This window comes from Bubalus kerabau, chromosome 6 (genome assembly GCF_029407905.1).
Source record: "Bubalus kerabau isolate K-KA32 ecotype Philippines breed swamp buffalo chromosome 6, PCC_UOA_SB_1v2, whole genome shotgun sequence".
NCBI lineage: Eukaryota > Metazoa > Chordata > Mammalia > Artiodactyla > Bovidae > Bubalus > Bubalus kerabau.
This window is the reverse complement of record NC_073629.1, coordinates 59,197,225-59,210,844: the sequence shown is the minus strand read 5'-3', so window position 1 is coordinate 59,210,844 and position 13,620 is coordinate 59,197,225. Positions and strand designations below refer to the sequence as shown.

Genomic DNA, 13,620 nt, shown 5'->3' with positions numbered 1-13,620 from the left:
TAACTTTATAGCAACATTTAAAAAACTTAGATGAAATAAATAAAATCTCAGAAAACAGAACTCACCAAAATTGGCTCAGAAAAAAATCTCAATAGTCACATAATTATTACAAAAACAAAATCAGTTGAAAATCTTCCCACAAAGAAATCAAGGCCCACAGGGCCTGAATAGGTAAATTCTACCAAAGTTCAAGTAATGCACAATTAAAGTTTTACTGATTTTAGAGAATAGAAACACAGTAAAATATTCTCTAATACATTTTATATGAGGTTAACATAATTTCCAAAGCCAGACAAGGATAACAAGAAAGAAAAGTTGCAGGCCATAGAAACAAATCTTAAACAATTATCAGCAAACTAAATACAGTGAAGTGAAATGAAAGTTGCTCAGTCATGTGACTCTTTGTGAGCCTACGGACTATACAGTCTATGGAATTCTCCAGGCAAGAATACTGGAGTGAGTAGCCTTTCCCTTCTCCAGGGGATCTTCCCAACACAGGGATTGAGCCCAGGTCTCCTGCATTGCAGGCAGATTCTTTACCAGCTGAGCCACTAAGGAAGCCCAAGAATACTGGAGTGGGTAGCCTATCCCTTCTCCAGAGGATCTTCCTGACTCACAAACTGAACCGGGGTCTCCTGCATCGCAGGTAGATTCTTTATCAACTGAGCTAACAGGGACGCCCTAAAAAAGCTAAATACAACACTGTAATAAAAAGAGGATATATCTTGATTAAGTTTGATTTCATCCCAGGGATGTAAACTTTGATCATTGATATCAGGATATCAGTTAATATAATTAACCACATAAATAGATTAAAGAAGAAAATCATATAACCATTGAAATAGGATGAGAGTTTATCACCTGAAATTCTATTTCCAGCTCTTTACTTTAAAGAAACTTACATATGTACTCAGGAGATACAACAAGACTGTACATAGCAGCATTGAAGACAGTAGAGAAAAACTTAAAAGTACTCAAATATATATCAGCAGTAAAATGAATAAATACAACATGGTTCATTTTTACTATGAAATTCCATGCAGCTGTGAAAATGAATGAACTCCAGCTACATGGATCAAGTTAGATCAAAGGCAGAAAAATCACACAAGAGTTCATATAATATAACCTTAATTATATAAAGTCATAAGAAAAGCAAAACTAAACAATGTATAATTTAGGAGTGCATATATTGAGGTAAAACTAAAAAAAGACAAGGCAGTGATTAACACAAAATTCAGGACAGGGTTCACCTCAAGCTGGGAGGAGAGGAAGTTTGGGATTGGGGCTTCTATGGTCCTGGCAATGTTCTCTTTCATAAGTCAGGTGTCAGGTACTCAGATGTTCATTATATTATTGGTATTGAATCTGTACATAAACATTTTATAACTTTTCTTTATATGTCCCATATTTCACAAAAATAAATAACTGAAAGTAGTACCTCTACTTGATGTTGTCTGTCTAAGAGAAAAAGGATTGAAACGCTTTCTACCAGCAGCTGCTTGCCTGACTGACAGATTTCCCAGTGGAACTAGAGTTGGAAGCTGCTTTCCTTCTGTCCATTTCCTGATCAATTATTAATGAAGCTCTGAGTCACAGAAGGAAGGGGACACAGAGCACGTGGGAAGTGCTCCAGATTTTGTCTCTTACTCAACTCTGCACAATCTAAAAACTGAGTGGTGATGGTTGTACAGTGTTGTGAATGTAATTAATGCCACTTGAGTTATACACTGAAAGATGGTCAGAATAGCACATTTTAGGTTAAATGTATTTTACTACAATTTTAAGGACACAAAAAAGTTGAGAAGTAGAAATAGAAGGCAGGACCACTCATTAGGTATGGATGAGAGGCCGAGCAGATAAAGATCTTAATATTACAACACTATCTCTGTTTTCAATAACATAACTTTTAAGATATTAAGCACTGAATATTATCAAAACAAAGCTTACAGATAGTGTCCAAGGCAAGCCTCATTACTCACGACTTAATTAGAAGTTATGGGAAAAACAGGCTTGAGATGCTATGGAAAGACCTTTGACGAGTGGAAGAGGTTCCTAAGCCTTGCTGTAACAATGAGAAGATTTTAGGGAATCTGTTCAGCTCAGCTGTTGAGGTAAATAAATGGCTGTGAACACAGCTTGTTTTAAATCATTCTTCAAACAGTATCTGTACCTGCTTACAACAAGTAATTCATTCTATGGCTATGTTCTGGTAAAAAAAGTTTTATTGTAATGAAGTGTGATTTACATATCTAGCTTATCACAAAAGCCCACTTTCTAAGAGAAATAGGCTGTTGTTCTGTGCTGCTAAAAAGAATGAAAAGTGCCATCAATCGGAGACACAAAGAATATTCTAAGTGGAACTTACTAGGCAGATTCAAAGAATGCCTGAGTCGGCTTGGATACAACTGGAGCTGAGAATGCAGCGTAGGCCTCTCTGACCCCTTGCTCTGTGTTCTTAGGGCTCAAGGGGTGTGCACAACAAACCCCAGAGACAGGGCCACTGCCCATGACAGTGGTAGCACAGGTCGTGCAGGGCACAGCTCCAGGGGAGGGCTCTTCACAAACCTATGAGAAAAATGGCACCCCTGAGGCTCAGTGACAGTGCCCCCACCCATAGGTATGTGACACCAAGCAAGGAACTACACAAAGTTTCTGGGTAAAAACTCTTCCTCCTCCAGTACATTAACGATATCAAAATGTAAGTTATATGAAACATTTTTATATTAAAATGAAAATGACTATATTTTTTCTATACACATGGGATTTGATATAAAATTCACATCAGCTAAAATATTAAACTTCCAAGAATCTCCAGGCTTCCAGTGGGCCACATGGGACCACATCCCCAGATCTCCGGGGACCAGCCTCTGCTGTTAGGGCTACATCTGTGAAACAGATATTTATTCTTTGACAAGTAGGAGAAAACAAACTCTCATTATCAATTAAAAATTATTATTGATGTCTTGCTGATCAATATAGCTAGTATGACTCTGGAGACCCAGAGTTTAGCACATGACTTTACAAACACAATAATAATATGATCATAAAGATCTGGAAAAGTTAAATGCTAAAATTACCATTTCTGTAGTAGCTATATTATACCCATTATAAAAACTGATTCCAGTTAGATCAATAATATCAGCTATTTATATTTTGTTGAGTTCTGCTATTATTCATCTGGCATTAAGTCAAGCCAATTTACACTGAAAATTACTTAAATTTATGGGCTCCAAAATCACTGCAGATGGTGACTGCAGCCATGAAATTAAAAGACGCTTACTCCTTGGAAGGAAAGTTATGTCCAACCTAGATAACATATTGAAAAACAGAGACATTACTTTGCCAACAAAGGTCCGTCTAGTCAAGGCTATGGTTTTTCCAGTGGTCATGTATGAATGTGAGAGCTGGACTGTGAAGAAGGCTGAGTGCCGAAGAATTGATGCTTTTGAACTGTGGTGTTGGAGAAGACTCTTGAGAGTCCCTTGGACTGCAAGGAGATCCAACCAGTCCATTCTGAAGGAGATCAGCCCTGGGTGTTCTTTGGAAGGACTGATGCTAAAGCTGAAACTCCAGTACTTTGGCCACCTCATGCGAAGAGTTGACTCATTGGAAAAGACTCTGATGCTGGGAGGGATTGGGGGCAGGAGGAGAAGGGGACGACAGAGGATAAGATGGCCGGATAGCATCAGCGACTTGATGGATGTGAGTTTGAGTGAACTCTGGGAGTTGGTGATGGACAGGGAGGCCTGGTGTGCTGCGATTCATGGGGTTGCAAAGAGTCGGACACGACTGAGTGACTGAACTGAACTGGTCTTGCCATCTGGGAAGAAAATTATTTTTAAAGGACAGATCTTGAATTAAGAATCTTTCAAATACAGACTGGATATACTGTCACACAATGCAAAACTATGCAACTCTTAAGCTAAAGTTGTGGAAGAACACAGTAGACACAACCTATAAAATGATATATATATACTGATAACATGTAAAATAAGCAACTATGTGCATAAAAAAGTACTAAAGGTACTTTAATATTCAATAAAAAAGTATTAAATAATCCAGATATTGAAATGATTATCTTTGAATGAAAGGTCATTTTTTGTTTTCTTTCTTTTGTGCTTCTCTGTATTTTCCAAATTACTCTTACTTTGGTAATTAATAAAAACCTGTAATTAAGCAAGGGGATATAGAAAAGGTATTAGAATTATTTTTAGATAGGAAAAAGTAAATACAACTCTACCTGTGAATAAGACATCTCCACCATCTAAAGTTGCATTTTCATCTTTCATCTCTACTATGTTGAGCTGAAGTTTTTCTAGTGCTTCTTTCATCATGTCAGCCTATTGAAAATAAAATGATTCAGATTAATATTCTTACCATTTTCTAACAAGAAAACCAATCATCTAAAACTTCAGATCACTGAATTACGCTCCCACATGCACACAAACACACAAGCATACTCTCGTGAAAATATAAAATGAAAAGGAAGTCTCTCAGTTGTGTCCGACTCTTTATGAGCCCATGGACTGTAGCCTACCAGGCACCTCCATCCATGGAATTTTCCAGGCAACAGTACTGGAGTGGGTTGCCATTTCCTTCTCCAGGAGATCTTGCTGACCCAGGGATTGAACCTGGATCTCCCGCATTGCAGCCAGACGCTTTACCATCTGAGCCACCAGGGAAGCTTATGAATATATAAGTGTAGTATATATTGAACCAGCCATGATCATTTGCAAGAGGAGAAATTATCTGTTAGAAATTGTCTATTTTGTCCCCTTCTAGTCTAAAATCAAGTCAATATTGGGATCTCTCTCTTTTTTGTCTATTGGAATTGACTACTTAGAGGACATTGTTGTTAAGTGTGACTACCTAGGGTACAGGAGTTGAGAAATGTGGGAGACAGAATACTTAACCCAGCTACACTTGCCAGAAAAACACAAGATTTAATTTTAAATCTTAAGTCAGTCAAGAAGAATTGTACACACAGAGTAATATGTGGAAGGAATATCAATGACAATAACCAATAACATGAAATCTCAGCCCACTGGACTGTTGTTACTGTTTTCTATTCAAATAGTAGCTAAAATATCAGAACATCTAAGGCTTCTCTGTAAATCTGAACTGTTATTTAAATTTTAACCTAGGTCTCTACAGGTGATTAATAAATACAATAATTGTAATCAAACCAAAGAATACCAGAAAATGAATTTCAGAGACTTTCTATGAGTTCAGGGATCAGTCTAAGGCACAGAGATACTCCAGGCTGGACTAGGGAGCACTTAGAGTAAGGTTTACTTTAATACAAGAGTAAAATATAAGGCATAACAAATGCCCTTTGAAGCTCAAAATTCAAGTCCTTCCAATAGTTCAACAAAACAATTTAAATATTTCTGAAGGTCTGTATAACTTTTAACATGGTAAAGACATACATTGAGAAGACATGAATAGGGACTAAGGGAAAAACAAGCTATCACATGACACTGGGAAAAGCAAAAGTTCTGGCAAAAGTTCTCCCAAAATACAGCATGCCCCGTACACATAGTGAATCATCAATGAAGAGTTTGCTGCTGCTGCTGCTGCTGCTGCTGTCTCTTCAGTCGTGTCCGACCCTGTGCGACCCCATAGATGGCAGCCCACCAGGCTCCCCCATCCCTGGGACTCTCCAGGCAAGAACACTGGAGTGGGTTGCCATTTCCTTCTCCAATGCATGAAAGTGAAAAGTGAAAGTGAAGTTGCTTCAGTCGTGTCCGACTCCTAGTGAACCCATGGACTGCAGCCCACCAGGCTCCTCCATCCATGGGATTTTCCAGGCAAGAGTACTGGAGTGGGGTGCCATTGCCTTCTCCGAATGAAGAGTTTAGGAGACATAAATACAGCAGAGTAACTTCTAAAATAATAAAAACATGGACATACTTTGACAGCAAGCCTGACATTCATGCAGTCAAAAAAAAAAAAAGTAAAGAAAATACAAAATAAAATAAATATATCATCTCATCTTTGTCCTGGAACTCATGTAAAAATTCCACAAACTAGAGTTACTCAGAACAATAAAAAATTATTTCTATGGATGAAATGGTCTTCATGTAACAAATACATCTAGTAATTTCTTTTAACAGCAGGTTTTCCTATGTAACAGGAAGTGGAATTGTTGCTATAGCATAAGAAAGAAGCAAACTAATATTTACCATGACTTGTTGGGCTACAGTGAACCCAGGAAAACACACAACTGTTTTCTTCCGGCATCTGCCTCTTTGTCCATGGAAAATTCACTGAGTTTGGAGAAATTATGAGAACTGAGCTACTGTTACCTTTGGTTTCTATTACGAATGCCACTGTTTCCCTTATAAATTAACCTTTCAAAGGTTACTAGTAATCCAGCAATAACAAGTATTTTTGATCTGAAAAGTTTACATGTAATATTTCAACTCAGGAACTTTATTCAATTCTTAATTAAGAGTTTAAAGAGACAGAAGTAGGGAGGCTCATAGATACCAGTTTCAGGAATGCTGCACTTTAAAGTCCTATATCTTTCAAATTAAGTTTTTAGAGGATAAAATGCATGTGGTTTCTTAAAAGTTAAACAGCTGTACCAACGTGAAAAAACTGGCTTTTGTGTAAGGACTTAAAAAAAAATTCAGTCATATCTATACACACAAAGTCATTAGGATAGGCCCATACCATAAACACACCTGATACTATTACTTTCAGAGTTAAGGGTGTGGACAAGTTAAAAAATGTTTTAAACATTAAGTAAACAGTTTTGAGAATTGCAAGACGATACAGCATCAGATGGGCAATGCTAACCCCAGTGAAATTTCTGGAGAAGAAAACCAGAGGATCAACTCCATTCAGGACCGCACACTCTTGGCACAGCAGTTCCATGAAGCAGGCAAACTTGACTGCAAACAAAACCCAGAGTTTCCCTGACACATGGCCCATCGCAAGCCAGTTATTCAGGTAGTTAGAACACTAAATATAATTATAGAAGTGGGAATTTTTGTGGAAAAGGTCCAAACCATGAGTCTTCAAGAAACTGCCCAGTCTATGGTTTCATGGCTGTGTTTAATGTTGACATAATTAAATTTCAAGAGGAAAAAAAAAAAAGACCAAGCAACACCCGCCTTTCACTGAGACAGTAAACTTGCAGAGTGGAAATTAGCATTACTCAGGGTGGAGAGAAACTGTCAGAACAAACAGTATTAATTCCAAAGGTTGAGTTGAATGGGTCACTTTAGCCCATGAAATCAGGAATAAAAATGGCAAATTAGAGAAACAACCTTAATTTTTGATCCTAAAAAATTTATAAGAACTTCTTCCCTTTTCACTCTACATGCATTCTACATACAGTGTTGTGTTGGTTTCTGCCATACAAGACAGACAAGCCACCAGTTCAGTTCAGTTCAGTCACTCAGTCATGTCCGACTCTGTGTGACCCCATGAACCGCAGCACCCCAGGCCTCCCTGTCCATCACCAACTCCCGGAGTTCACTCAAACGCATGTCCATTGAGTCGGTGATACTATCCAACCATCTCGTCCTCTGTTGTCCCCTTCTCCTCCTGCCCTCAATCTTTCCCAGCATTAGGGTCTTTTCAAATGAGTCAGCTTTTCATATCAGGTGGCCAAAGTATTGGAGTTTCAGCTTCAACATCAGTCCTTTCAATGAATATTCAGGACTAATTTCATTTACGATGGACTGGTTGGATCTCCTTGCGGTCCAAGGGACTCTCAAGAGTCTTCTCCAACACCACAGTTCAAAAGCATCAATCCTTCAACGCTCAGCTTTCTTTATAGTCCAACTCTCACATCATACATGACCACAGGAAAAACCATAGCCTTGACTAGACAGACCTTTGTTGACAAAGTAATGTCTCTGCTCTTCAATATGCTGTCTAGGTTGGTCATAACTTTCCTTCCAAGGAGTAAGCGTCTTTTAATACATATATCAACTCCCTCTTGAGTCACCCCCAACTCCCCCATCTTTTTTTTTAAAGTTTATATTCTTGTTTCTTTTTGCCCCAACTTTTCTCCTCCCACCCTTTGTGACAGATTTCTTTCCTGGTCACAGGGGAACCCCCTGTGTTGCTTCTGATTATACAAACCACATGTCTTTCAAGAGCTGGTACTATTTGAGGTGGGGCTTCCCAGGTAGCTCAGTGGTAAACAATCTGCCTACCAAGGCAGAAGACACAGGAGACACGGATATGGTCCCTGGGTGGGGAAGATCCCATGGAAGAGGAAATGGCAACTCACTCCAGTATTCTTGCCTAGGAAATCCCATGGACAGAGGAGCTTGGTGTGCTACAGTCCATGGGGTCACAAAGAGTCAGACACAACTGAACACGCACTATTTAAGGTAACTGCCTTTTTCTTTTCTTCTTCCCTCGCTCCCTTTCTTTTCTGGAGTATAAATGTTAAAAAATGTAGAGTTCTTGGGTTACACATTCAGAGTCACTCCTCACTCCTAGATTATGATCCAGGGCATAGGGTTAAAATCCCAGTTCTGCAATTTACTAGCCAGGTGACTTTAAGTTGTTTAACTTTTGAGCCTCAGTTTTCTCATCTTTAAAATGGGTGGCTAGTCATAATAGTGGCAACTTCCTAGGCTCTTCCTCAACATTAAATACATGCAAAACAGCATGTGATAATTGCTCAATAATACTAGATATGACTTTTGCTATTTTGATTAAAACCAGCCTGTGTGGACCCAGTGACAAATACTTGTATTATGAAACTGGCCTCCAAGAGAAAAGCTGTTGCTTTCTTTTACATTTGGATGAGTTTCTTGTGTTTTACCACCCTATGACAAATCCCATCTGCTTTCTAGTGAATTAAAATTAGTCTTTTCTGCAAAGCCAATGTAAAGTCAGGGCACAAACATTGAGGACACATTTAAATTTAAATCAATCCAATTTGATTTCATTCCAGCTCCTGGAAGTTGCCAGGCTATGTGGTAGATTTCTTGTATAATCTCTGCTTTGAAATAGGCCTCTGGAGGTAATACACGAGGTGGGAAGTGGGCTTGTCCTGTAAGATGTTCCACAGCACTCAAAAGAGTGTCAGCTAAGATGGTACAGAATGATTACAGTTATTGAAGACATTACACTTAAAAAGGCTCGTCTAAAGAATTTCTGCTCCTTCCTGATGCCTGGTCTCCTTTTCTTACCTTTTCTGTTCTACTCTCTTCTGACTTTCTTTTATGGCTCTCCTTTCTGTTCCCCCATTTGTCCTGTCATGTTCACATCATCATCCTGCCTTCTCATTTCATTCCTTTTGGGTTCTCACGGTGATGGCAAGAGGTGAGGATTTGAATACGGGCTGTCTCATTTACTGAGCAAACCCAATGGCTCCGTGGGTAAAGAATCCACCTGTGATGCAGGAGACACAGGAGATGTGGGTTCAATTCCTGGGTCAGGAATATCTCCTGGAGAAGAAGGCAACCCACTCCAGTATTCTCGCCTGGAACATCCCATGGACAGAGGAGCCTTGTGGGCTAAAACCCAAAGGGTTGAAAAGAGTCGGCCACGACTAACAACAAAGCACAGCACTCTATCACTTATTAGCAATATGACTTGGGATGAGTTAACATCTCTGAGCCCAAGTTTTCTAATTGGCTAGCGGGGTAATGTGTTCTCTTTAATGGTGATTATGTAAGTATCAAATTAATATACAGAAAGCACTTAGTTCAGCACCTGACACATTGTGCACAAAACTAGTAGTTGGTATCGTTATTATTTTGCCCTAAATTAACTTAGTGCTTTGGATTCTGGCTCTCTTTCGAAAAAATAAAAATAAAACATACAATTTTCATTATGAAATAAAACATTCTGACCCTAACTCTCCTTTTCTTCTTGCAAAATTCCCCCAAACACAAAATACCAAAACAAAAAAAACTTTACACATTTTTATTGGCAAGCTGTATTCTAGAATAGTTTGCAACACACCATAATTAGTTGCAATACTCTTTATTTAGAGGCCAGCGTTTTCCAGTTAGCCCTAGCCAAAGTTGTTTGATGCATATTTTCAGCAACATTCACTGTGAATGTTTCCCACCTTCCCTTCGGATGCTGTGACTGTGCTCGTGAGGCCTGATGAACCATTCTGTGCTGTGCTCCGTTAAGAACGGCACCTCTGTTTGCCAAGCCACTTTCCTTTAGCTGCTTCTGCTCAATGGGCTGCCAGATGTTCTGACTACAAACGAGGCCCTGGCATCGGCCTGTCTGCAGCTGGCAGGCCTCAGTCACCTGCAGTTCTGCCCTGTGATGGGAGAAGTGCTGTCAACACTATTAATACTAGGTTTTCAGTGCCCATCCGTTTCAATGTTCTGAATCCCTTTGAACTCATCATATTATGGGAACTTTAAAATTATCCTGTCATCCTGGTCTAGCTCTGAGAACTGAATAGCAGCAACATAGTTTTATTAGTAGTGAAATGGTGTCATTTTCTCAACTTGTCACTGACTTTGTTTTGCTGTTCAGTGTTAAGTGTGACTGCTGAGGACGTCACTCAAGAAGCAGATGTGATGTCTTTGGCTCGTCATGACACAGCAGGCTTGGAACTTGCATCAAAGCTGTCCTGTATTGTCCCTGGTCACACAAAAACCTTCATGTGTCTATGCCACCTTCATGTTCATGGGTAATCAGTACATCTTCAGCCACTGTGGCCACCTGAACTAGCATATTTGGGTGATTTTGTAACAATACTTAACATCCGTATTTTCTTTCACATGTATTTTCTCGTTTGATCAACATTTCAAGTTCAATAAACACTTAGTGGATGTCAACTTCAAAAAAAAAAAATAAGCAAAATAGGTTGCAAAGATTAAAAAACCTCACAAAACTATATAGTTCTTGTCCCTGGGAAGTTAGCTATCCAGTGGGGAAGATGTACCTTATGAATGTATAATGACAGAAAGATGAAATATTTGTTGTGATGCTCAGAATACTCCAAAAGGTAGGAAAGGTACACAATGATATACCCATTTTACATATGAGTAAACCGAGGCTAAGGGAGGCTGACTGACTTGAGTCAAGCTTCCTGAGCCCATTCCCATGTTCATGTTCATCTGCACTGCACTCTGTGATCGTGATTCTACTGAGGTCTTATCATCGAGTGCAGCTCACATTGGAACTGGAGCTCATGTCTTCTCTTTTCCAACTCTGTACATTTAAGTCTACTCTGGATTCCATGATCTCTTCACATCAGAGATGGATGACATTTCTGTATGTTGGGGCCCTAGGATGCTAAGGTGTGATGTAATAAACAATATGAACAGGATTATAAACCACGGCAGGAATGTTTGCCAAGGATGCAAGGATGGCCAGCATGTTAATTGCCACCCTTCAACTCTGGGATGCCCTAGGTTTATTCAGTGGTTTATCCCTTAAGTTTTCCACATGTACTAATGAAATTACTAAAGTTAACCAAAACCACCACCACACACACACACACACACACACAAAGATCAAAAAGGAGTTTAATATACTAAATGATTCAAACTTAAAAATTTCTAAATAAAAACATATTGAGATTCTCTTCTACGTTCTAATTTTAGGGCAAAGCTCTTAGGAAGAATTTAGTTAGCAATGATAATAGCAAACATCCATATAGTCTTCCCATGTGCCACTCTACTAAGAACTCATATTGAATTTACCTAACCTTCCTAATCCAATTAAACAAGTAGTAACAGTGTTTCTGTTTTACAGATGAGAAAGCCAAGGCAAGGTTGCGACTTGCCTAGGGTCTTAGAGCAGCAGAGCTGAAATCTGACCTTAGAGAGCTTTACTCTAAAGTTTGTGTTCTTTGCTATACAATTTGTCACTAACAAAAAGACAGTTTAGCTAACCACTGTGCATTTAAATGAAAACTGTTAGAAGTGACTGTGAGAATCTATAATATCCATAAAAACATATTGTGCTGTGTGTGCTTATTTACTCAGTAATGTCCAACTCTTTGTGACACCATGGACTGTAGCCTGCCAGGCTTCTCTGTCCATGGGAATTCTTCAGGCAAGAATACCGGAGTGGGTTGCCATTACCCCCTCCAGGTTATCTTCCCAACCCAGGGATCAAACCTAGGTCTCCTGCATTGCAGGCAGAACATATATTCACTTAAATCTATTTGTTTAAAAAAAATGTGGACTAAGATATTCTGGAGGAGGGCAGGGACAGAGGTACAACTTTCTAGCAATGTGAACTTTGGTTTTGATTTCTAAAGATCCTAAATTTTGCTTTCCTAAGTGTATACCAACTAAGGCTAATGAATTTGAGGAGTCATCACTTCATCCTTCCAATTTCTAGATTAGATTATGAGAAATTAGTTGCAGAAAAATCTTTAAATAGTCAACAATATATTTTAATTACAGTGAGATTACAATAGCATATGGACATGTGGATACACTTCAAACCAATTCAGTTAATCTGGAGAGCTTCTGAGAAGGGTTTCTGCCACATTGGGAAGTATGGTTCAGTTCAGTTCAGTCGCTCAGTCGTGTCCGACTCTTTGCGACCCCCATGAATCGCAGCACGCCAGGCCTCCCTGTCCATCACCAACTCCCGGAGTTCCCTCAGACTCACGTCCATCGAGTCAGTGATGCCATCCAGCCATCTCATCCTCTGTCATCCCCTTCTCCTCCTGCCCCCAATCCCTCCCAGCATCAGTCTTTTCCAATGAGTCAACTCTTCGCATGAGGTGGCCAAAGTACTGGAGTTTCAGCTTCAGCATCATTCCTTCCAAAGAACACCCAGGGCTGATCTCCTTCAGAATGGACTGGTTGGATCTCCTTGCAGTCCAAGGGACCCTCAAGAGTCTTCTCCAACACCACAGTTCAAAAGCATCAATTCTTTGGCACTCAGCCTTCTTCACAGTCCAACTCTCACATCCATACATGACCACAGGAAAAACCATAGCCTTGACTAGACGAACCTTTGTTGGCAAAGTAATGTCTCTGTTTTTCAATATGCTATCTAGGTTGGTCATAACTTTCCTTCCAAGGAGTAAGCGTCTTTTAATTTCATGGCTGCAGTCACCATCTGCAGTGATTTTGGAGCCCCCCAAAATTAAGTCTGACACTGTTTCCACTGTTTCCCCATCTATTTCCCATGAAGTGGTGGGACCAGATGCCATGATCTTCATTTTCTGAATGTTGAGCTTTAAGCCAACTTTTTCACTCTCCACTTTCACTTTCATCAAGAGGCTTTTGAGTTCCTCTTCACTTTCTGCCATAAGGGTGGTGTCATCTGCATATCTGAGGTTATTGCTATTTCTCCTGGCAATCTTGATTCAGCTTGTGTTTCTTCCAGTCCAGCGTTTCTCATGATGTACTCTGCATATAGGTTAAATAAGCAGGGTGATAATATACAGCCTTGACGTACTCCTTTTTCTATTTGGAACCAGTCTGTTGTTCCATGTCCAGTTCTAACTGTTGCTTCCTGACCTGCATACAGATTTCTCAAGAGGCAGATCAGGTGGTCTGGTATTCCCATCTCTTTCAGAATTTTCCACAGTTTATTGTGATCCACACAGTCAAAGGCTTTGGCATAGTCAATCAAGCAGAAATAGATGTTTTTCTGGAACTCTCTTGTTTTTCCGTGACCAGCGGATGTTGGCAATTTGATCTCTGG

General features: G+C 39.5%; 1 protein-coding gene and 1 long non-coding RNA gene across 4 annotated transcripts in view; one reads left to right on the top strand and one right to left on the bottom strand.

Annotated features, from left to right (window-relative positions):
- DDAH1 (dimethylarginine dimethylaminohydrolase 1) overlaps positions 1-13,620 on the bottom strand; it is a 144,599-nt gene that overhangs the window by 39,594 nt on the left and 91,385 nt on the right. Inside the window, exon 2 of the mRNA XM_055585307.1 lies at positions 4,241-4,340. Coding sequence (XP_055441282.1) covers positions 4,241-4,340 — 100 coding nt within the window. The remainder of the gene's footprint in view (positions 1-4,240; positions 4,341-13,620) is intronic.
- LOC129655199 (uncharacterized) overlaps positions 1-13,620 on the top strand; it is a 79,721-nt gene that overhangs the window by 14,297 nt on the left and 51,804 nt on the right. For 2 of the 3 annotated variants that reach the window (XR_008715826.1, XR_008715823.1), the window contains one exon: positions 8,270-8,354. This is a non-coding gene — a long non-coding RNA (uncharacterized LOC129655199). Of the gene's footprint in view, positions 1-8,269; positions 8,355-10,476; positions 10,715-13,620 lie in introns of those variants that run through there. The other variant, XR_008715824.1, reaches the window with a different exon arrangement.